At 38.4% G+C, this 21,145-nt stretch overlaps 1 protein-coding gene across 1 annotated transcript; it reads left to right on the top strand.

The window, feature by feature from the left end:
- The first annotated feature begins 3,120 nt into the window (after positions 1–3,120).
- On the top strand, positions 3,121–20,718 carry DEK1 (calpain-type cysteine protease family). Its single transcript, XM_087123222.1, has 32 exons — positions 3,121–3,499; positions 3,594–3,769; positions 5,029–5,279; positions 7,166–7,348; positions 7,458–7,593; positions 8,452–8,582; positions 8,670–8,784; positions 8,871–9,903; positions 10,029–10,139; positions 11,346–11,404; positions 11,823–11,985; positions 12,359–12,632; positions 12,741–12,891; positions 13,030–13,141; positions 13,226–13,391; positions 13,508–13,578; positions 13,691–13,782; positions 13,897–14,059; positions 14,187–14,258; positions 15,609–15,986; positions 16,063–16,178; positions 16,269–16,566; positions 16,704–17,023; positions 17,243–17,594; positions 17,687–18,007; positions 18,086–18,190; positions 18,318–18,446; positions 18,640–19,020; positions 19,101–19,238; positions 19,364–19,600; positions 19,677–20,127; positions 20,290–20,718. Exons 2-31 carry the CDS (start codon positions 3,645–3,647, stop codon positions 19,980–19,982), a joined length of 6,489 nt encoding a protein of 2,162 aa, XP_086979348.1. The 5' UTR covers positions 3,121–3,499; positions 3,594–3,644; the 3' UTR covers positions 19,983–20,127; positions 20,290–20,718.
- The last annotated feature ends 427 nt before the right edge of the window (positions 20,719–21,145 follow it).

Genomic DNA, 21,145 nt, shown 5'->3' with positions numbered 1-21,145 from the left:
GATTGTGAGGAATATTCTTCCACTCTTATTAGGGTTTATTACGTTCGTCAACGACTCTTTAGAACGATTGCATAAAGTTTCTTATAAGAACATGAACCTGAGATAAGGTCCACGGATTAACATTATGGTCAATTGGGTCTAGAATTTGAAACTTTTGTATTACTGAAGAATAAATAATAAATAAGTCTAGAATGATTACAAAAAATTTCTTACAAGAACATGAATCAAGATAAGGCTGTGCAATAATTTGATTTGATTCTCCACTTTTAGTCGTATCTTAACTCTTTGAATTTCCACTTATCAACATTATGGTCGATTGAGTCTCGTTCACTATTGTTTCGATAACAAGTTAGGTCAGGTTCCTAGTCTCGTTCAATGAGTGGATAACTTAGAGCTTTCCACGTACAGATTTGAGATGCTGATCTCGTTCGCTCTCCATGCTTCCCGTGTCAGTGAAGACTTAGAGAACTATCTTTGTCCGCTATTCGGGACTTATTTAGAGCAAGCCCTTTTTATGATATTGTAAAAAATACCAAAAGGCCCCTTGTAAAGTTGGGAGGAAAATGGTAAGTGATGTGCATGCTTTGTGATAGTGAAGGTCACCTTTTCCATTTCCACAGACATGTCTGTCTGCCATTTGAACCTTATCTTGTCCCACTTTCATCTCAATTTGCCTACCTTTACTACTACTTGCACATGAAAGCAATAGTTAAATGTTTTGTAAAATTACCATTTTGATCCTTAAATTTAGGTCTATTTAAGGATAAGATTGGATAAAATTTCCGTCTTTACCGTAGTAATTATTCTTTTAGGGTTTTATCAAATTATAAGAGGTTACAAATTCCAAGAACTAATAAAAATAGAACCTCTCAAACCCCACATGTCTCTTTTAAAACTGACACTGGAGTAAATGAGGGGTACACGAATGAACTGATACCACATCTGAATGAGAAAGATCTTAAAGATAGAATAGTTAAGCCAATAAGATGTACTTTTTCCGGTGGCTCAGTCATAGAAGAAACTCAGCGTTAGTATTTGGAGATAATCTTACATTTTTAAGGGGTAAAAGTGTAATTTCACTAGAAGGGTGCAATTTTAAAATTAAATATTTTTTAAATTATGAACAACAACAACAATAATTTTATTTGTCTACTAACTTCTTGATGTTCTCTTTGAACCTTGGAAAGCTCAAAATGTGAACGTTGAAAAGTAAATAAATATTTTATTTTAATATATATATATATTTTGAAGTTTGGTTTATTATTTCAAGGAATATCTATTTATATTTTCAAGATTATCATTATAATATTTTGACAAATTTTCAACTTTTCAATTAAAAGAAAATGTGGTATAAATATGATGAAAAAGAAAAAAACTTTTAAAAAATAAATTAAATAAGAAAAAAGTTGGCCTTTTTTTTATTTTATTTTTTATTTTCCTTTCAACCCCTCTTTTTCTTGATTATTACTGTTTTAGGCCCAAATCTAAATTGGATTTTGAGATTGGAACTTTTGTCAGTCAAATCAAAGCTTCAAAGATTTGTCCAAAAAGTCCTATAAAATACAATAATTTCAATCTAAATCTATATCTTATTTTGATTCTTACGTGGCTTTTATTATAACTTTTATATGTTTTTTTACAAAAATAAATAAATAATAAATTATTATATTATGGGTTATAATGTTTACATGTCCTGATAATTAACTATCCAACTCGAACCATAAAGATTTGGTTGAGTTAGATTTTTCTATGAGATCCCACCTCGGTTGAAGAGGGGAATGAAATATTCTCTTTATAAGGATGTGAAAAGTTCTCCCTACCAAACACATTTTAAAAAACCTTGAAGAGAAATTCGAAAGTAAAAGTCCAAAAAGGACAACATCTGTTAGCCGTGGGCTTGAATTGTTACAAATGATACGAAAGCCAGACACGGGGTAGTGTACTAATGAGGACGATAGGTCTCGAAAGAAGGGTGGATTGTAAGATCCCACATCGATTAGAGAGGGGCTTGAGTGTCTGCGAAGACGCTGGGATTCGAAAGGAATGAATTGTGAGGTTGACATTGGTTGGAGAGGGAAATGAAACCGTGTTTATAAAGGTGTGGAAACGTTACAGCTTCCTATATTGTCCTCGCTATGCAGTGTTGCGGGCCTATGGGCCTTGTATGATTATCGGCCCATCGGACTCTACCCTTGCAGCTTTATTGGGCCCAAAGCCTTTTTGGGCTGGGCATTCAGCCCACTGTCCCTTTCGTTTCACTATCTTCGTTGGGCCCACGAAGCAAGTCCATGCTGTCACTTTTAATTTATATTTTATTTTTGTAACATATAATTAGGTGCTAAATGATCCGAGTTTAATGATAAATGTATCAGGTCGACCATATTGCTCATAACTCGATAGTTAGAGTATTTATACTTATACAAAATTATAGGTTTGAAACTCCGACCATTCTATTTATGATGTAATATTTAAAAAAAAATAAGTCTTTTTAGTACAACAAATGTAAGGTACGAGAATCTGAACCTTAGATTTCGAAAAAAAACACATGTCAATTATCGTGGAACTATACTCAATTTTACAGGTTAAAATTTATTAATCACCTCTTAAATAAGGTTTAAAATGTCGATGACGATGAAAATGACAAGATCGTCATACAAAAATTGACGAAAAAATATTTGAATTAGGGAAATACTTAGGTTGACTATTGGTTGGTTAAAGTCTTTTTAAGAGAGAGGGGGTCAAAATTGTCAAAATTTAAAACAAACAAAAAAAAATATTATTTTCTATTTTATTATATTTTCTCCCTTTTCAACTGAATTATTGACAATTTCATACCCTTTTTGTCTTTTAATTTAATGAAGAAAATTCTCCTATTCAGACATTGTCTTACCTCATCCCGCTCTTACGCGCGTGAACACATACTCACCAATAAAAACTCGCCACGTGTGCAGCCATTAAGTCTTACCAAGTCAACGTATGGATGAATGTTGACGCGTGTTACCCGCGGATTGTCCGAGAGTGGGCGTCAATGCGGCATGGAGATATCTTTTATTTATTTATTTATAATTTTTATAATTTTAATTATTATTTTTTTTTCTTTTTGTTATTCATTTTCTCTCTCTAGAAAAATTTCCCGTTTGGTTCATTCTCCAGTGTTCCCAAGTACAGAGAGAACCAGTAGGGTTTTGCTAAGCTTGATTGATCTTCTTTGTTGGGTTGGTATGGCAAATCTTTGAAATCACCAAGATAAAACCAAATCAACCAACCCTAAAATTTGTTCGAATCTTCCTCTCATTTCTCCTTTTTTTTGACTTTGATTGCAACAACTTTTCTTTTCTCGCTCTTCACCTCTCTTTCTCTCTCACACTTTACTTCACATGCCGAGCTGAGGCCCAAATCTTCTCTTCCCCAAACCCTAAATTCCATGTTTGAACACGACCCATTTTAGCTGAATTTCATAATCATGCTGTTTCTGTCTCAATCCCTTGCAGTGAAAGAGGTAGTAATTATCCATTTCATTGCCCACATGGGTGACTTAAGAAGCTATGGGTTTGAGTTTAATCGTTTTTTGCTTTTTATTTTTATTTTTTCAGTGGAGTGAATATCGGTTTTGATGCATGCGGGGTAGCTAGTCGGAGGACGCAATGGAAGGGGATGAACATAAGGTGGTATTGGCGTGTGTGATATCGGGGTCGCTCTTCTCGGTGCTGGGCTCCGCCTCGTTTTTCATACTCTGGGCTGTGAACTGGCGCCCATGGCGGATTTATAGGTAATTTTTACTTGTTTTGGATATGGGTTTCTTCTATTTTTGAATTTTTCTTGGATGGCACAAGAAATTTATGTAATGCCGCATTAATTTAGTCTAGGTCATAATCAAGAATGTTGTGGTCTTAGTGGTTTGTAACTTTGTGTAAGGTAGTGGATACTGGTGCGAGACATCGGTGTTTGATAGTGCTTCATAGTGGGTACATCTACATAGAGTCAATATTTACATGTGTGAGTATCACTGTTCAAGGGCAATCATGGAAGGGTAGGTAGATAGTAGGGCAAGGGGTCTGGATCAAACATTTCTTTAGGCTCTTATATGGTTTATGTGAGATCCCATATTGATTGGAGAGGGGAACATTTCTTATAAGAGTGTGAAATTCTCTCCCTAGTAGACGTGTTTTAAAACTTTGAGGGGAAGTCTGGAAGGGAAAAGAGGATAATATCTGCTAGCGGTGGGCTTGGGCCGTTACAAATGGTATCAGAGCCAGGCACCGAGCGGTGTGCCAGCGAGGACGTTGGGTCCCTAAGGGGGGTGGATTGTGAGATCCCACATCGGTTGGAGAGGGGAACAAAGCATTGCTTATAACGGTGTGGAAACCTCTCTCTAATAGACGCGTTTTAAAATCTTGAATGGAAGCCCAGAAGAGGAAGCCCAAAGAGGACAAAATCTGCTAGCGGTGGGCTTGAGCCGTTACAAATGGTATTAGAGCCAGACACTGAGCGGTGTGCCAGCGAGGATGCTGGCCCCCAAGGGGGGTGGATTGTGAGATCCCACATTGGTTGGAGAGGGGAACGAAACATTCCTTATAAGAGAGTGTGGAATCCTCTCCCTAGTACATGCGTTTTAAAACCTTGAGGGAAAGCTCGGAAGGGAAAGTCCAAAGAGGACAATATCTGCGTGGACTTGGGCTATTACATGATATAAACCAATTATATCCCTTACTTTATTAAAGCCCCAAAGGTTAAAACATTGAGGCGAATTCTCTAGTTTTTGAGCAGTTGAATTGAAGGTAAACGGTAGGTTAATATCCGTTGTTTTATATCTCCTCAGAAAAGAAATATCTGTTGTTATATGTTATTCATTATAATAAAATAATTTCCCTGTTTTGAAATGTCTGTGTGGCCGTCGATGATTGTTAATCCATTTTTCTCAGCCTAATAGAAAACTGATATGTTTTTTCTTGTCTACATGGTGTAAAAACGACAATATTTTTTGTTATATTTTCCCATCAATCTTAATGCAACACAATCATTTTTCAGTTGGATCTTTGCCAGAAAGTGGCCAAACATCTTGCAAGGACCTCAGCTGGATTTGCTATGTGGTTTTCTCTCTTTATCTGCATGGATATTAGTTATTTCACCAATCGTGGTGCTGATCATATGGGGTTGCTGGTTGATTGTAATATTGGGTCGAGACATAATCGGGCTAGCTGTGGTGATGGCTGGCACCGCTCTTCTGCTGGCCTTTTATTCAATTATGCTATGGTGGAGAACCCAATGGCAAAGCTCAAGTACGTAGCTGTGATTAGTCTAATTTTGAAAAGATTATTACTACTCTTCCTTCTATCTGGTGAACAAAATTCTTATCAATTCTTATCTTTCTGAATGATATTTGACGTCCTTGAATGGTTAGTGGTAAAATTCTTGTATTCAGCTAGGGAGAGGAGAGAGATGTTTACAGGCAGCATGTAGTCCGGTTGTTGTTAAGAACACTACTATCTATTCTAGCCCTGTAACAGTTGTCTAGGTCTAGAAACCACATGTAGAAGCATTTTGAAGAACTTACCATTTTTTTCCTTAAAAGTAGGAACGCAAAGTGTGGATAAGGTCTTAGGAATTTAGTGATCTCTATATCCTTATGCATATGCATGTTTTAGAGTTTGATGTGTCCTAAGTTTGTTCCTCTAATGTGTGATAAAGTTTTCTAGTTGACAACTTTATTCGGCTGTTGTACCAGGCCTACCGCTAGCATATATTGTCATCTTTAGGCTTTCTCTCAAGGTTTAAAACGTGTCTTAGGGAGAGGTTTTCACCCTCTTACAAGCAATGCTTCGTTGCCAACTGATGTAGGATCTTACAATTCACCCCCATTGGGGTCAGCATCCTTGCTGGCACACCGCCCCGTATCTGACTTTGATACTATTTGTAACATCTTAGACCAACTGCTAGCAAGTAATGTCCTCTTTGGGCTTCCCCTCAAGGTTTTAAAACGCGACTATTAGGGAGAGGTTTTCACGCCGTTATAAGCAATGCTTTGTTCCCCTCTCTAACCGATGTGGGATCTCACAGTTGTCCTCCTCGTGGATGTAAATAATAGTATGCTTAAGAGTGGGCATACACCGTCAATCAAGCAGCACACTTTTTCACTTTCATGCTTCTATCTAGGTGTTTATTTTTTATTTTTGTATCCTGTAGCCATTCTGAGGAACCACTTTTTAATGAAACAAGGATGAGAAAATTCTTCTCCTAATTCCATTTTTGCAGTGTGATAGTATGGAAATTCCGGGAGAGGAAGTATGAATGCAGACACTTCTTGAGTTTTATAGCTTAGAAATTAGCCATTTTCTCTAGTGGGAGAGCTCAAAATATTAATTAATTGGGAGGGGCAGCTTAGAAATTAGCCATTTTCTCTAGTGGGAGAGCTCAAAATATTAATTAATTGGGAGGGGCTGAAAGCATATGAAGCATAAGGAGAACCTTATGAACATATCAAGCTACGATTGCCACATTTCACCTGAGGACAAGGTGAAAGTCGGGTATGAAGGTATTGATAGCGTCAGTAAGCCTTCAACTATGTTCAATCATGCAAGATGCAAATGCAAGATGAATTGGAACTGTGTACTTTTGTACAGATGGGGTAAGTGGTGAACCTTTGGGTTGTAAGCAAATATAGCTGATGATGTAACTATGAGCGAATTGCACGATGATGTAAGCACGTAAAGGTATATAAAAAGTAGCTTTGATCTCTCCCTAAACGGAGAACAGATTTCTCAAGGATAAAACACTACGGAAATTTGTCATGAACATTGTAAGTCAGATGTAAAGGTCCCCCACACTTCAAACCTCCTCTTAAGCCGACTAGACACCTTTGAAGACTCTCCTAGTTATTTTAAACTAGTTGTTTTGGTTGATGGTGCACAATTTCTTTTGGCATAGAACTGACTATTATCATGAAAGAAGAGATGAATAGGCACCTTCTCCACCATGCCCTTACAACTTCTACATAGAGTCAAAATCAAAGTAATGTTATACCAGCGGGTTTTTTTTGTTGTTGTCTAAAGTGCCTTGTTGATCATTTGTGGGCAGTAATCTCTTCTTTAAAAGTTCTTTCCCCCCTTAGAAATTAATTTTTTTGTACATTCATCTTGACATCACTATGTGTTTCGTCCTTGGACAGGGGCTGTTGCTATTCTTCTTCTTTTGGCGGTTGCTCTACTATGTGCATATGAACTTTGTGCTGTATATGTTACAGCTGGTTCTAGTGCATCTGAGCGTTATTCACCCTCTGGTTTCTTTTTTGGTATATCAGCAATTGCCTTAGCGATCAACATGCTCTTCATTTGTCGGATGGTCTTTAATGGTATACCCATAAGTTCATTACCATCTTACAGCTTCTTCTAGTTCTGCATTCTCTTTTAGACAGGAATATGTATTTGCATTCTGTTTGATATATTTTTCTCTTGGTTCAGGAAATGGATTAGATGTGGATGAATATGTGCGGAGGGCATATAAATTTGCATATTCTGAATGTATAGAAGTGGGTCCCTTGGCTTCTTTACCCGAACCACCTGATCCTAACGAATTGTATCCTCGTCAATCTAGCAGGCAAGTTATCAAAGCTCTCACATATTATTCTTTCCTCATTGTTAAATCGTCAGTGACTGTTATTATTGCTAGTTTTTTGGCATCCCTATTTTATTATGCATCTCTCTTTCTATTTTTCACTGGATTCTTGTGTCCTCAATCTTTCATATTTTGATTTCACGACAAAAGTGAATTTATCCATTCTTATTCTTTTGTTTCTTCTAACAAGGTTTTGGTTTGTTCATCAACCACAAGGAATAAACTCCTCCAGTTTGGAGTGATGCAAGTAGTTTATGTTGTAATCAATTAACTATTTACCAATATTGGAAATAAATATGGTGATATGAACCCTGACTAGTTAAATCTAAGAACCCTCGTAAGCGCTTTGCAAACCCCTAGTTCACAAATGTTAAAAACCCCAAATCAATTTGATTTTATTTCAAATGATTGCAACTCTTGGGGATTTGATCTACCAACCTTATTGAAGAATAAGACCTCTAGATCTAAATATATCCTAGAACCTCAAAAACGATAAGGAATTACTCCAAGGGAAAGTAAGATTCGGATTAAGATTACTTTGTTGATTGAATATCTCAAGGCAAGAACACTTGTTTGAGATTCGAATCACTCCCAAGCAAGATTGTCAAGTCAAGTTTGAATGATTCTAAGCATGCAATCTAAACTATGTAGAATTGCAAAGAAACTTTAACCCTTGACTAAAAGAAAGCACGAAGACTTTATTGGAAAGAGGAGTTAATATGTACTGGAACTCTTGTTAAGCAATTATCTCATCTTTCGGTTGTCAAGAATTTTGATGGTTGTCATTATTTCAGCCAATAGTATGATTGTTCATTTTTGGGTGCGTCGTCCATTTTTCAGGGCTTCGCATCTTGGGCTTCTTTATGTTGGTTCAGTTGTAGTACTTGCTGCCTACTCTATTTTATATGGCCTTACGGCTAAGGAGGCACGCTGGCTTGGTGCAATTACTTCTGCTGCTGTTATCATTCTTGGTATGCCCCAACTGCTTTGCCTATACTTAGCCTTACTTACTCTTCCATTTTCTGATGTTTTGATTTTTTTGGGTACATGTTTTGTAGATTGGAATATAGGGGCATGCTTGTACGGGTTCCAGCTGTTAAAAAGTGGTGTTTTAGCACTTTTTGTCGCTGGCATGTCTCGTGTTTTTCTCATTTGCTTTGGAGTTCACTACTGGTTTGTTTCTACCAATTTCATCTTATTTTCTTATAACTAAACCTAGTACATGTTATCAACTGCTCTCATTTTTCCTCCTGCATCAGGTATTTGGGACATTGTATTAGTTATGCAGTTGTAGCTTCTGTTCTATTGGGTGCTGCTGTGATGCGTCATCTCTCAGCAACAGATCCGTTTGCTGCTAGGAGAGATGCCTTGCAAAGCACAGTGATTCGCTTGAGAGAGGGTTTTCGCAGGAAAGAACCAAATAGTTCATCAAGCTCATCAGATGGTTGTGGTTCAAGTATGAAACGCAGTAGTAGTGTTGAGGTAGGTCACCTTGGTAATGGTATTGAATCTACTAGCAAGGGTGGGGCAGCAGCACAATGTACAGTTGATGCTAATAATTGGAATGGCATCCTATGTCGAAATGGTAGTTCCCAAGAGGGGATTAACAGTGATAAGAGCATGGATAGTGGACGGCCAAGTTTGGCCTTGCGGAGTAATTCTTGTCGTTCTATAATCCAAGAGCCTGATGCAGCTTCATCATTCATGGATAAAAATTTTGATCATCATAGTACCTTGGTGGTTTGTTCTAGTAGTGGGCTTGACAGCCAAGGCTGTGAATCGAGCACATCAACTTCTGCAAACCAACAAACACTGGATTTGAATTTGGCTTTGGCATTGCAGGAAAGGTTGAGTGACCCGAGGATTACATCTATATTGAAACGAAGCTCTAGACAAGGGGATCGTGAATTGGCTAGTTTGTTGCAGAATAAAGGGTTGGATCCTAATTTTGCAATGATGTTAAAGGAGAAGAGCTTGGATCCAACTATACTTGCATTACTTCAAAGGAGTAGTTTGGATGCGGATAGAGAACATCAAGATAATACTGATGTTACCATCATTGATTCAAACAGTGTTGACAACATGCTGCCTAATCAAATTTCTCTGTCTGAAGAACTTAGACTTCATGGGCTTGAAAGGTGGCTTCAGTTCTCCAGGCTTGTACTACACAATGTTGCTGGGACCCCAGAACGGGCATGGGTGATCTTTAGTCTAGTTTTCATAATTGAAACAATCATTGTGGCCATATTCCGTCCAAAAACTATTGACATTATAAACGCAAAACACCAACAGGTAAATAGAACTTTTATTTCCACATATGAGTTCAATGGAATCCTTGGATTTCGGAATTACCAATCTTGTGAAATGTAAAGTATCCTTTTTGTTTCTTCGGACTAAACTTCTTCTTGTGCTTTCAGTTTGAATTTGGTTTTGCTGTCTTACTACTATCGCCTGTGGTCTGTTCAATTATGGCCTTCCTCCAGTCACTGCAAGCCGAAAAAATGTCAATGACCTCAAAACCCCGGAAGGTATGCATTCCATTGTGAGATTAAATATACATAGATATGAAGGCTGTTTTGATTTACATCAATGAAATTGTTTCTTATAAAAAAAAAGAAGTTGTTTCAACAGTTCATTGAATTCATAAGGAGTTGTATGGCTTTAGCTCATATGGGTGAGCATCATTATTTTGTCAGCACAGTGAAGAGTGAATGGTGAAATACTTTATCAAAATCTTTTCTGGCCACAAGTGTCAACAAATTTCAAATTAAATTATAAGATTGGGCTTTGATAGTGGCTCCTTCAGGTGTAGTCCATGTGCCTGCGGACTTAAAGGTTTTGTATGTCAATATAGAGGTCTTAGGTTTTGAGGGACTGCTCTGTTGTTCACGGTAGTTTTTGGTCCCCTTCTTCCCTGAGCTTCTAATGTAGTTCTGTTTTTTTTTTTTCATTTTTTTGGGTAAGGAACTGAGCTTTCATAGAGAATTGTAAAAAAATTACAAGGGCAGAGCCGCAAAAGGGATTCTAACACTAGAGACAAGAACCAAGTCCTCTCAAGTTCTTCCTTCTTTCTTATTAGAACTGCTGTCTTCCTCTAGTCATCTCTTCTTTCATTTTCTTCTCCTTGAGTGAATGACTTGTACTCCGCATACATTTACCCTGATTTTTGGGGCCACAATGGTGCTTCTTTTGTAGCGGTGTGTCAAAAAATCTAGACCAGTTCCTTTGTTATTGTAGTTATGCTCAGTCAATATGGTCTAGATTTTGGTATGCTTTTGGAGTTCTGTTGCTTTGGAGAAGGGGTTATAGGGCTTGGATGGAGGAGGTTTTGTTGTCTGCCCCTTTCTGGAGAAAACTTCCAATTTTCTTTGGCAGGTGTGCTTCTTTGCTTTTCTTTGGGGGCTTTGGCTTGAGAGGAATGAGAGACTTTTTAGAGGCACTGAGAGGTTTGAGGGGGAGTTATGGGTGGTGTTAGGTTCATACCTCGCTTTGGGCCTTGGTGAATGGGATTTTTTTTCTTGGTATCATCCTTTTCTGTAGCTCTTTGGACTTTCTTTTTCGTTGGACCATTTTTATTGTATGCCCCGGACATTATTTCATTTTACTTTCAGTAAGAACCATTTAGCTGATGCTATTTTGCATGTCTAGTTCTATGATTTGGTCCACATGCATTAGGTTTCTAATGATATGATTTTTTTATTTGTGACTATGTCTCAATATGCTCTTTTTTGCAGTATGGGTTCATTGCTTGGCTGCTCAGCACTTCTGTGGGGCTTTTACTTTCTTTTTTGAGGTTTGTATAATTCTACCACCAAATATCTTTAGTCTTTTGGTAAAATTATAGAACTGTGTTGGCCAGGAAAAGGTGGAACCTGGAAATGTTTTTACTCGCATTGATACACACACTTTTCTGTTACATTGAGGCCCATTTTTCTAAAATTTGTGTTCTTTCTTTTGAGTCCTATGGTTCATCTGTTTTATTGTTATTTCATCTGCACAGTTTCTGATTCCTTTCCATGCAATTGTTTCTCTCTCTTTTTGTTTTCACTTGGTGCCTTCTTTGAGCGTCCATACTTTTTTTTCTATGAGACATTTTCCGTTCATTTTTTGTTTTGCAGAAGTTTTTAATTTCTTTCCCTTCTTTTCTAAGTTTTATTTTGATGCATAATCTTTTTTCCTTGGTGAATGATTGTTAACTGTCTGTTTTGCAGCAAGTCATCGGTTCTTTTAGGGCTGTCCTTAACAGTACCACTCATGGTAGCTTGTCTTTCTCTTTCCATTCCTATATGGATTCGAAATGGGTGTCAGTTTTGGATTCCCCGAGTACAATGCATGGGGTCTGCAGGAAACCATCGAACTCTTGGAACAAAGGAGGTTTGTATTTCTGCTTTAAATTTTTTAAATGTCTATAACCTCTTGAAGTTGTATTTAAAAAAAAAAAAACTATAGCCTCCCCTCTTTTTCCAATGTAAGAAAAAAAATGTTTTAGACTTTTTTGGAACCAAATCAGTTGTGTTTTTGGGCCATTTGGTGCTTAAAGGTCATGTTGTTGAACTGTGGTTTTGAAATTTTAGCGACCTATTGAGTACTATTTTTTACTGCTTGGCCATTGGGATATTTTCAAGTTATTTCTATGTTTAAAATATCTCCCTATTTCTATTATTTATTTATTTCTTCTATTCATTTCTGAACTCTTCAATCACTTCCCAATGCTGCATCTAATTTCACTATTCTGATGATTTCACAGGGTATTGTTCTTGTGATTTGCATGTCATTGTTTTCTGGATCTGTGATCGCCCTTGGCGCTATAGTGTCAACCAAGCCTCTTAATGATTTACGCTACAAAGGGTGGACTGGTGATGACAAAAGCTTCTCATCACCTTATGCCACATCTGTGTACCTTGGCTGGGCTATGGCGTCTGCAATTGCTTTAGTTGTCACTGGTGTGCTGCCAATAGTTTCATGGTTCTCGACATACCGTTTTTCCTTCTCTTCTGCTGTTTGTGTTGCCATATTCACAGGTAACATTTCAGGTTTTCTGTAGTTGGCTTTTTGAATAAGGTTCTTGGAATTAGTGGTTTATATTCTATAGACCTACCTAAAGTTGGTTTTCATCGTTTCCTTTATAGTGGTTCTTGTCATGTTTTGTGGTGCATCATATTTGGAAGTTGTGAAATCAAGAGATGATGAAGTTCCTACAAGTGGAGATTTTCTTGCTGCTTTGCTTCCGCTGGTGTGCATCCCTGCTTTGCTCTCTCTTTGCTCTGGATTTTATAAATGGTGAGAACCTATTCCTTGTACAATCAGAAGGGTGGGATTATCCCTGAACTTTGCCGCTGGATACATTACTGGCCAACCTTAGTTTAACATTAAGAAGAGAGATCGTTGTTTACCTTTTGAGCATGGGCTTGTTTTCAGGAAAGATGATGGCTGGACGCTTTCTCGTGGTGTCTATGCATTCCTTTTTATTGGGCTTCTCTTGCTACTTGGTGCTATATCGGCTGTTATAGTTGTAATTAAACCGTGGACGGTAAGAGAAGACTTGTAATTACTTCCTTCTTGTTTACTTCAACCATCTTCACTTTGCTCATATCACCTTATTTCCAATAAACAGATTGGGGCAGCATTTCTTCTGGTGCTTCTTATGATTGTTCTCGCAATTGGCTCTGTCCACCATTGGGCTTCAAACAACTTTTATTTGACAAGGACCCAAATGTTTTTTGTTTGTTTCCTTGCCTTTTTTTTGGCTTTGGCAGCATTCCTTGTTGGATGGTTTGAAGGTGAAATGAGGATTTGTTGTTCTGTTTGTTTCTCTTCCCTTTTGAAATGTTATGAGTTCGGTTACAAGATAAAAAAATATTTCACCCTAACAATGCCTTTCTTTTTTATCCCTCAGGCAAACCATTTGTGGGAGCATCTGTTGGCTATTTCTTATTCTTGTTTCTTTTGGCTGGAAGAGCTTTAACTGTCAGTTATACTTGACCTTCTTTAACAATCTTTGCTATTCATACTTTATTTTGTTTGCCTTTTAACTAGTTGAATGTTATTTCTTTTAATGACCTTTCTTTTGTCCTCGCAGGTTCTACTTTCACCACCAATTGTAGTCTATTCTCCTAGAGTTCTTCCTGTATATGTTTATGATGCCCATGCAGATTGCGGGAAGAATGTCAGGTTTGTTTAGCTCTCTGATCTTTTTGATTTATTGACAAAAGCCTGTTGTCTCTTGTTATTTATATGCGACTTGATTAAACGACCGTCTGATATTTGGTAATTTATTCTCCACAGTGCTGCATTCCTTATGCTTTACGGGATAGCATTAGCAACTGAAGGCTGGGGTGTTGTTGCAAGTTTGCTTATTTATCCTCCATTTGCTGGAGCCGCTGTATCAGCAGTTACTCTCGTTGTCTCATTTGGTTTTGCTGTTTCTCGCCCATGTCTAACTCTCAAGGTATGTGATTAATTGTGCCGAATACTTCAACTTGTGAATTTTCACCGTTAAGGCCTCTGTAAAAGAATTAGCTCTTCAATTTATATTCACTATTTAATACAATATCAATGCTATCAAATTTATGTAGATGATGCAAGATGCAGTTCATTTTCTCAGCAAGGAAACTATTATTCAAGCAATTTCTCGGTCTGCCACCAAGGTGTGTTCGATTGCAGTACATTCCTATACAAGCTTTCTTTTCTTATTTATATATCAATTTTTGGAAATGCAGAAAATATTGTATGATAAATGACAGATTCTTCTAGCCCAAGTAAAAGAGATTAGATGACCCTGGCACGGATAGATAATAATATCCTGTAACTCACTTGGAACTCTCTCAACCTGGCATAGATAGATAATCCTTCTATTTACCTCAAACAACATATCTTGAAAACTTCTTAGACTTCATTAGCCAAGTAGTGTTAGTTTTTCAGATATGTGGCAGCACAACAGAATCTGGTAAAGATCTGTCATGGTGGGGGGAAACAAATCCAAAAATTCTAAGCACCTCCACTAGATGGTGGTAAGCAATATAGTAGTGCATGAATATATGGCTTAGAAGAAGATGTAGTTTGAATGGTCTTTTGAGGTGGACAAAAGGTTGATGTAATCTTTGTGGGGTTCTAATGATACTATAGTGTCATAATCATGGAGTCTATTGTATAAAACAAGAATCAAAGTTGTTGATGTTCTGGAAGGTGCATAAATTGTTCAAATGGAGGTGGGGGATAGAGAACAGGAATGGATTTCCAATGTTTATGCTCTGAACTCTGAAGTATAGAGAAAGGAAGGTTTTTTTTGGGCAGAATTATGTATTGTGGGTAATTCCAAGAGGTTTGGTGTTCGAGTTGATATCGTTTGGTGGCTCTATGGAGGGTCTAATGGAAAAAGGACTCGGAGCATGGAAAAGTCTATAAATTCATTATTAAATAGACTTCAATGATTTAAAATCCACGTAGCAAAGATTTTGGGACAATCCTAATTCCTAGATTCACAGGCATCTTTTGTTGGTGCTCAAGTATTGGGAGAAGGTAGATTCACAGACATCTTTTTAAAAGGCTCTGAAACATCTTAAAATCTGATTTCATGGAAATGTTCTATAACTTTTTTGAGAACCCTTCTACACATGTTTAGAAGAAAGTCTTATCAGTCCCTGTTGTGCATAGCAAGAAGCCTCTAAACCTCACATTTTAGTTGGACTTCAGGGGTTGGGGGGAATGCAGGGGGTACCTTCCATCTCCCCTACAGCGCTGAACTAGATGCCCTTTTATCACCTTCTATGTAATTTTTTATTGCAGTTTGATCTGCTCTGTTATGTTAGTGGATCATATAATTTCTTATTCACCCAAAACAAATTTGTTATATAATGTTCATTCATGCCCCTAGTGCATGTTTTACAAGGTGCCATTCTTTGTTGACTATTGCAACTTTTGTTTGCCTCAGTTTATCTATTTCCAGACTGAAATGCTGTCCCTGCATCTAAATGGACTAATTTTTGTTTTCAATTCAGACTAGAAATGCATTATCTGGAACATATTCAGCTCCACAGCGATCGGCTAGTTCTGCAGCTCTTCTGGTTGGTGATCCTACCGTCATGCGTGATAGGGCAGGAAATTTTGTGCTTCCAAGGGCAGATGTTATGAAACTTAGAGATCGTTTGAGAAATGAGGAGTTAGTTGCTGGATCCTTCTTCTGTAGACTGAGATATAGAAGGACATTTTTTCATGAGTCAACTAACGATGTTGACCACAGAAGACAAATGTGTGCTCATGCTCGCATTTTGGCTTTGGAAGAGGCAATTGATACAGAATGGGTATACATGTGGGACAAATTTGGCGGCTATTTACTGCTATTGCTTGGCTTGACTGCCAAAGCTGAGCGAGTTCAAGTAGGTTCTGAAACTTGTCGATTATATTTCCTAAAAAGTTAATTTCATTTGGTTGATTCCTTTTCTTTTCTTGTAGGATGAGGTTCGTTTAAGACTTTTTCTTGATAGCATAGGCTTTTCAGACCTGAGTGCTAAGAAAATAAAAAAGTGGATGCCTGAGGACCATAGACAATTTGAAATCATTCAGGAGAGGTAAATAACTTTGTTTATTATTCTCTAAGAATTACTGAAGATCCGTAATTTTCTGCATCGTTCTAAACGTTTCATTTTTTAAAATTATAGTTATATAAGGGAAAAAGAAATGGAAGAAGAAATTTTAATGCAAAGACGTGAAGAGGAGGGAAGAGGTAAAGAAAGAAGGAAGGCTTTACTGGAGAAAGAAGAGCGTAAGTGGAAGGAAATAGAAGCTTCTCTGATGTCCTCCATTCCAAATGCTGGTGGAAGAGAAGCTGCTGCCATGGCTGCAGCAGTGCGTGCGGTTGGAGGTGATTCTGTGCTTGAGGATTCTTTTGCTCGAGAGAGAGTGTCAAGCATTGCTCGTAGGATTCGAGTAGCCCAGTTAGCTCGCCGTGCACTTCAGGTTGAGTACTTCACCCTCTATGATGAAATAAGGTTTTTTTTTCTTTTGGTTCAAAGTACTATAGATTAGCAGGCGTAGTTCGAAAGAATTTGTAATTGTAATAATGTGTACCCTTTATTTTCATTGTACTTCTGCAGACAGGAATCCTTGGTGCTGTCTGTGTCCTTGATGATGAGCCAATTGGAAGTGGCAAGCACTGTGGTCAGATTGATGCGAGTTTATGTCAAAGTCGAAAAATCAGTGTTTCAATGGCTGCATTGATTCAGCCAGAGTCGGGCCCTGTTTGTCTGTTCGGGACAGAGTATCAGAAGAAGATTTGCTGGGAATTTCTGGTGGCTGGTTCCGAACAAGGTATTGAAGCTGGACAAGTTGGTCTCAGATTGATTACTAAAGGTGACAGACAATCTACTGTAACAAAGGAATGGAGCATAAGTGCAACCAGTATTGCTGATGGAAGGTCTGTCAGTTGTTTTGAGAACTAGACCAAGTAGCTTCTCCACTGATTCATATCACTGCATTTTTGTTATTTGTTTTGTGAAGCAGACTGAATAGCGCCGCTCTCTCGTTCCCGTGCTTGAGATTTTGAGTTTTTGCTTTCAACCCCGTCTTGGGCTGTTTTGGAGAATAGTTTTTTGCATAGCTGAATTCTATTTAATATTTTGAACTTTATTTGCAGGTGGCATATTGTAACTATGACCATTGATGCTGATTTGGGAGAAGCAACCTGCTATTTAGATGGTGGGTTTGATGGCTACCAGGCTGGGTTGCCATTGAATGTGGGTGATAACGTTTGGGAGCAAGGGACAGAAATTTGGGTCGGTGTTCGACCCCCCACAGACATCGACATATTTGGGAGATCAGACAGTGAAGGAGCTGAGTCCAAGATGCACATTATGGATGTTTTTCTCTGGGGAAGGAGCTTGACAGAAGACGAAATTGCTGCTCTCCATTCTGCTATTAGCTCCACAGACTTTAATATTATTGACTTCACTGAAGATAATTGGGAGTGGGCTGATTCACCATCTCGAGTATGTTTTGTATTCTCGATTACGATATGAGAGGCAGGGTACCATTCCCGTTGAACGTATTGACTAATGGATGTCTTGTTTGTTTTCTTCAGGTTGATGAGTGGGATAGTGATCCTGCAGACGTAGATCTGTATGATAGGGACGATGTGGATTGGGATGGGCAGTATTCAAGTGGAAGAAAAAGAAGATTGGAGCGTGACGGAGTAGTAGTCGATGTGGATTCTTTCACAAGGAAGTTCAGGAGACCTCGTATGGAAACGTGCGAGGAAATCAACCAACGAATGCTTTCCGTTGAATTGGCTGTTAAAGAAGCCCTCTCTGCAAGGGGAGAAATGCATTTTACGGACGAGGAGTTTCCTCCAAATGATGAGTCCTTGTTTGTGGATGCAAAGAATCCACCTTCTAAACTACAGGTACTCTTTCTTATTGCTTATCTAATTTCGAGATTCTTTATCAGTGTCATGTTTTCTTCATAAAATGTTTGCTCTTAGGTTGTTTCTGAGTGGATGAGGCCCGTCGAGTTAGTAAAAGCGAGCAGAATAGATTCTCAGCCTTGCTTATTTTCCGAGGCTGCAAATCCATCCGATGTTTGTCAGGTTCGTCTCTGAGAAACGACTTCTTAAATATTTGTCCATTTGGTATGTCTTTTCCTAAGGAACGATCGTGTTTGTCTGTATTGGTTGTGATCTTACTTAACGTTGACAAGATCCACGTCTGAAACAGGGTCGATTAGGCGATTGTTGGTTCCTAAGTGCTGTTGCTGTCCTAACCGAGGCGTCCAAAATTTCTGAAGTGATTATTACACCATGGTATAATGATGAAGGCATCTATACAGTTCGCTTCTGTATTCAGGTGAGGTTTTGATACTATCTATCATTTGCTGTTCATGCTTGTCAATGTGTATGCCATTGATGAAATGATATGTTATTATAGTAAGCTTGACTTCACCAATGGTTGATCTAAAATTCTTCTGTTGTTTCTTATTTATTCATGTTCCTAATCTTTATTGTCGGGTTACTTACACGTGATGATTCTCTCTTTCTAGAGCGAGTGGGTCCCCGTGGTTGTCGATGATTGGATCCCATGTGAATCACCTGGGAAGCCTGCATTTGCTACAAGTAGGAAAGGAAACGAGCTCTGGGTGTCCATATTAGAAAAGGCATATGCCAAATTACATGGCTCTTACGAAGCGTTGGAGGGCGGTCTAGTTCAGGACGCTCTTGTAGATCTTACTGGCGGTGCTGGTGAGGAGATCGACATGAGGAGCGCCCAAGCCCAGATCGATTTAGCTAGTGGTAGGCTATGGTCTCAATTGTTGCGCTTTAAACAAGAGGGATTTTTACTTGGTGCTGGTAGTCCATCAGGTTCAGATGTGCATATTTCCTCTAGCGGCATTGTGCAAGGACATGCCTATTCGTTGCTACAGGTATGTTGTTTCTACCTGTTAATCTGATAAATTGGTATCAATATACTCTTCGAATGTCCAATATTTTACTGAATATTCAGGTAAGAGAGGTTGATGGCCACAAGCTTATTCAAATACGAAATCCATGGGCCAATGAAGTCGAGTGGAACGGCCCTTGGGCCGATTCTTCGCCCGAATGGACTGATAGGATGAAGCACAAGCTAAAGCATGTTCCACAGGTCTGTTCTTATGCATTGTTTGCTAGATTTGTTGTAAGATGAAAGGATGTATGATCTCGACTTAAGCACAACAAAAATGCGTGATCTCAACATAGTAACTTAGCACGATTTAATGTGTTTTGCAGTCGAAAGATGGAATATTCTGGATGTCATGGCAAGATTTTCAGATACACTTTCGATCTATATATGTTTGTCGAATCTATCCACCGGAGATGCGTTACTCCGTCCATGGCCAATGGAGAGGTTATAGTGCTGGTGGCTGTCAAGATTATGATACATGGCATCAAAATCCACAGTTTCGATTGAAAGCTTCTGGGCCAGATGCATCACATCCTGTTCATGTGTTCATTACCTTAACTCAGGTATTCTCCTTAACTTGAATTTGATATTATCTTCGTTCTGATGAACTTTAATGACCTTATAATTATACATTTTTAGGGCGTGAGCTTCTCGAGGACTGCTGCTGGTTTCAGGAACTATCAATCGAGTCATGATTTGATGATGTTCTACATCGGAATGAGAATCTTGAAAACCCGTGGACGTCGAGCAGCTTACAATATTTACTTACATGAATCTGTTGGAGGCACTGACTATGTCAATTCCCGTGAAATATCATGCGAGATGGTTCTCGAACCTGATCCAAAGGGCTACACAATTGTGCCTACGACGATACACCCGGGCGAAGAAGCGCCATTTGTCCTCTCTGTCTTCACAAAAGCATCAGTAACCCTGGATGTCTTGTAGCACACGTGATCATCTCTTCAGCTGGTTTTATCATATGGGATGAGATGCCTGTGTGCATCACTGACATTTTGAGTAAGCTTGGGCTGGCGGTTTGTTTCTGCTTCAGCGGGTTCGTTCGACCTATTAATCACGATACAGTTGCCTGGTAAACCTTTATCTTTCGTTTGTATCTGTATGTTAGGACCCTAATATGTGCTTTCTCGGTGCATTTTGTTCGGTTTTTAACGAATCTGGTGTCCTTCGTTAAGTGTCCTTTTGTTTGTCCCTCGTTCGTTAAGTGTCCTTTGTCTGTATCCATTCTTCTCAGGTTGCAATGTTATGTATCCTCTGCCTCTAAGGGCAACCCTTCTGGGTTGACAATTTGGTAGACATAAGCAGCTGCTAACGAGCTCGAAGCTCGAAGCACGAAGCAATATCCTGAATGAGCCACGGTGCGTTTTTCTAGTACTTTTTCGTGGAAAGAAGATGCTGAAGCAATGGTGTGCATAGTTTTTTCTTTTATATGGGTACATTTTGTATTTAGCTATAGGCATTGTGTTGTAAATTTCTTTCTTTACAATTCTTCCCCTTATAGAGGAACATAAACGAGTCAGTTTGGGGAATATAGAGAAAGCAATGCAGCCTGGGGCATGTTTATGCTTCCCACCTGCAGTTTTGGAATGCTTCGACAGTTCGAACGTCGATTTCAATTGTACAAAAACGAACTTTTGCCCTCAATATAATCTTTTACTTTACATTTGATTCTTGTAGACGATCACGACTTGGTTTCGACTTTGATTAAAATTTTGGAGTGGTTGATATTTGTAACAGGGTTGTCTCTATATTGTATGAGTACACTGGAAATATGTTTGTTTGTGCCCAGGACCTGCTGAAGAAGATTGTTATGATGAATCATTGTGGGGGTGGGGTGGTCGAGGTCCACATAGTCGAGATACGTGCAAATTGGGTCAAATACTTATGGATATAAGTAAAAAAGGAAAAACAAAGAGTAATGACGTTAAGGTGGGGGTAGTTGAATTGCTGCTTTCAACTATGAAATCTTGCATCGAGATTGAGGAGAACGAAACATTTAAAAATTTTAAAGGTTAGGCCCAAAGAAGACACTATCTGACCATGGTAGGTTTGGGCTTGGGCTGGTACATCAACTATCCTAAGATTCAGAC

This window comes from Cucurbita pepo, chromosome 4 (genome assembly GCF_057944985.1).
Source record: "Cucurbita pepo subsp. pepo isolate OVF chromosome 4, ASM5794498v1, whole genome shotgun sequence".
NCBI lineage: Eukaryota > Viridiplantae > Streptophyta > Magnoliopsida > Cucurbitales > Cucurbitaceae > Cucurbita > Cucurbita pepo.
Note: the sequence above shows the minus strand (reverse complement) of the source record. Positions and strands in the feature narration are given on the sequence as shown.

Excerpts from the sequence above, each read along its gene's own strand:
- DEK1 (XM_087123222.1), top strand. The coding sequence starts at position 3,645 with ATGGAAGGGGATGAACATAAGGTGGTATTGGCGTGTGTGATATCGGGG. Across the intron at positions 12,892-13,029 it reads TGCTCTGGATTTTATAAATG|GAAAGATGATGGCTGGACGC; the intron begins GTGAGAACCTAT and ends GCTTGTTTTCAG. Across the intron at positions 13,783-13,896 it reads GATTGCGGGAAGAATGTCAG|TGCTGCATTCCTTATGCTTT; the intron begins GTTTGTTTAGCT and ends TATTCTCCACAG.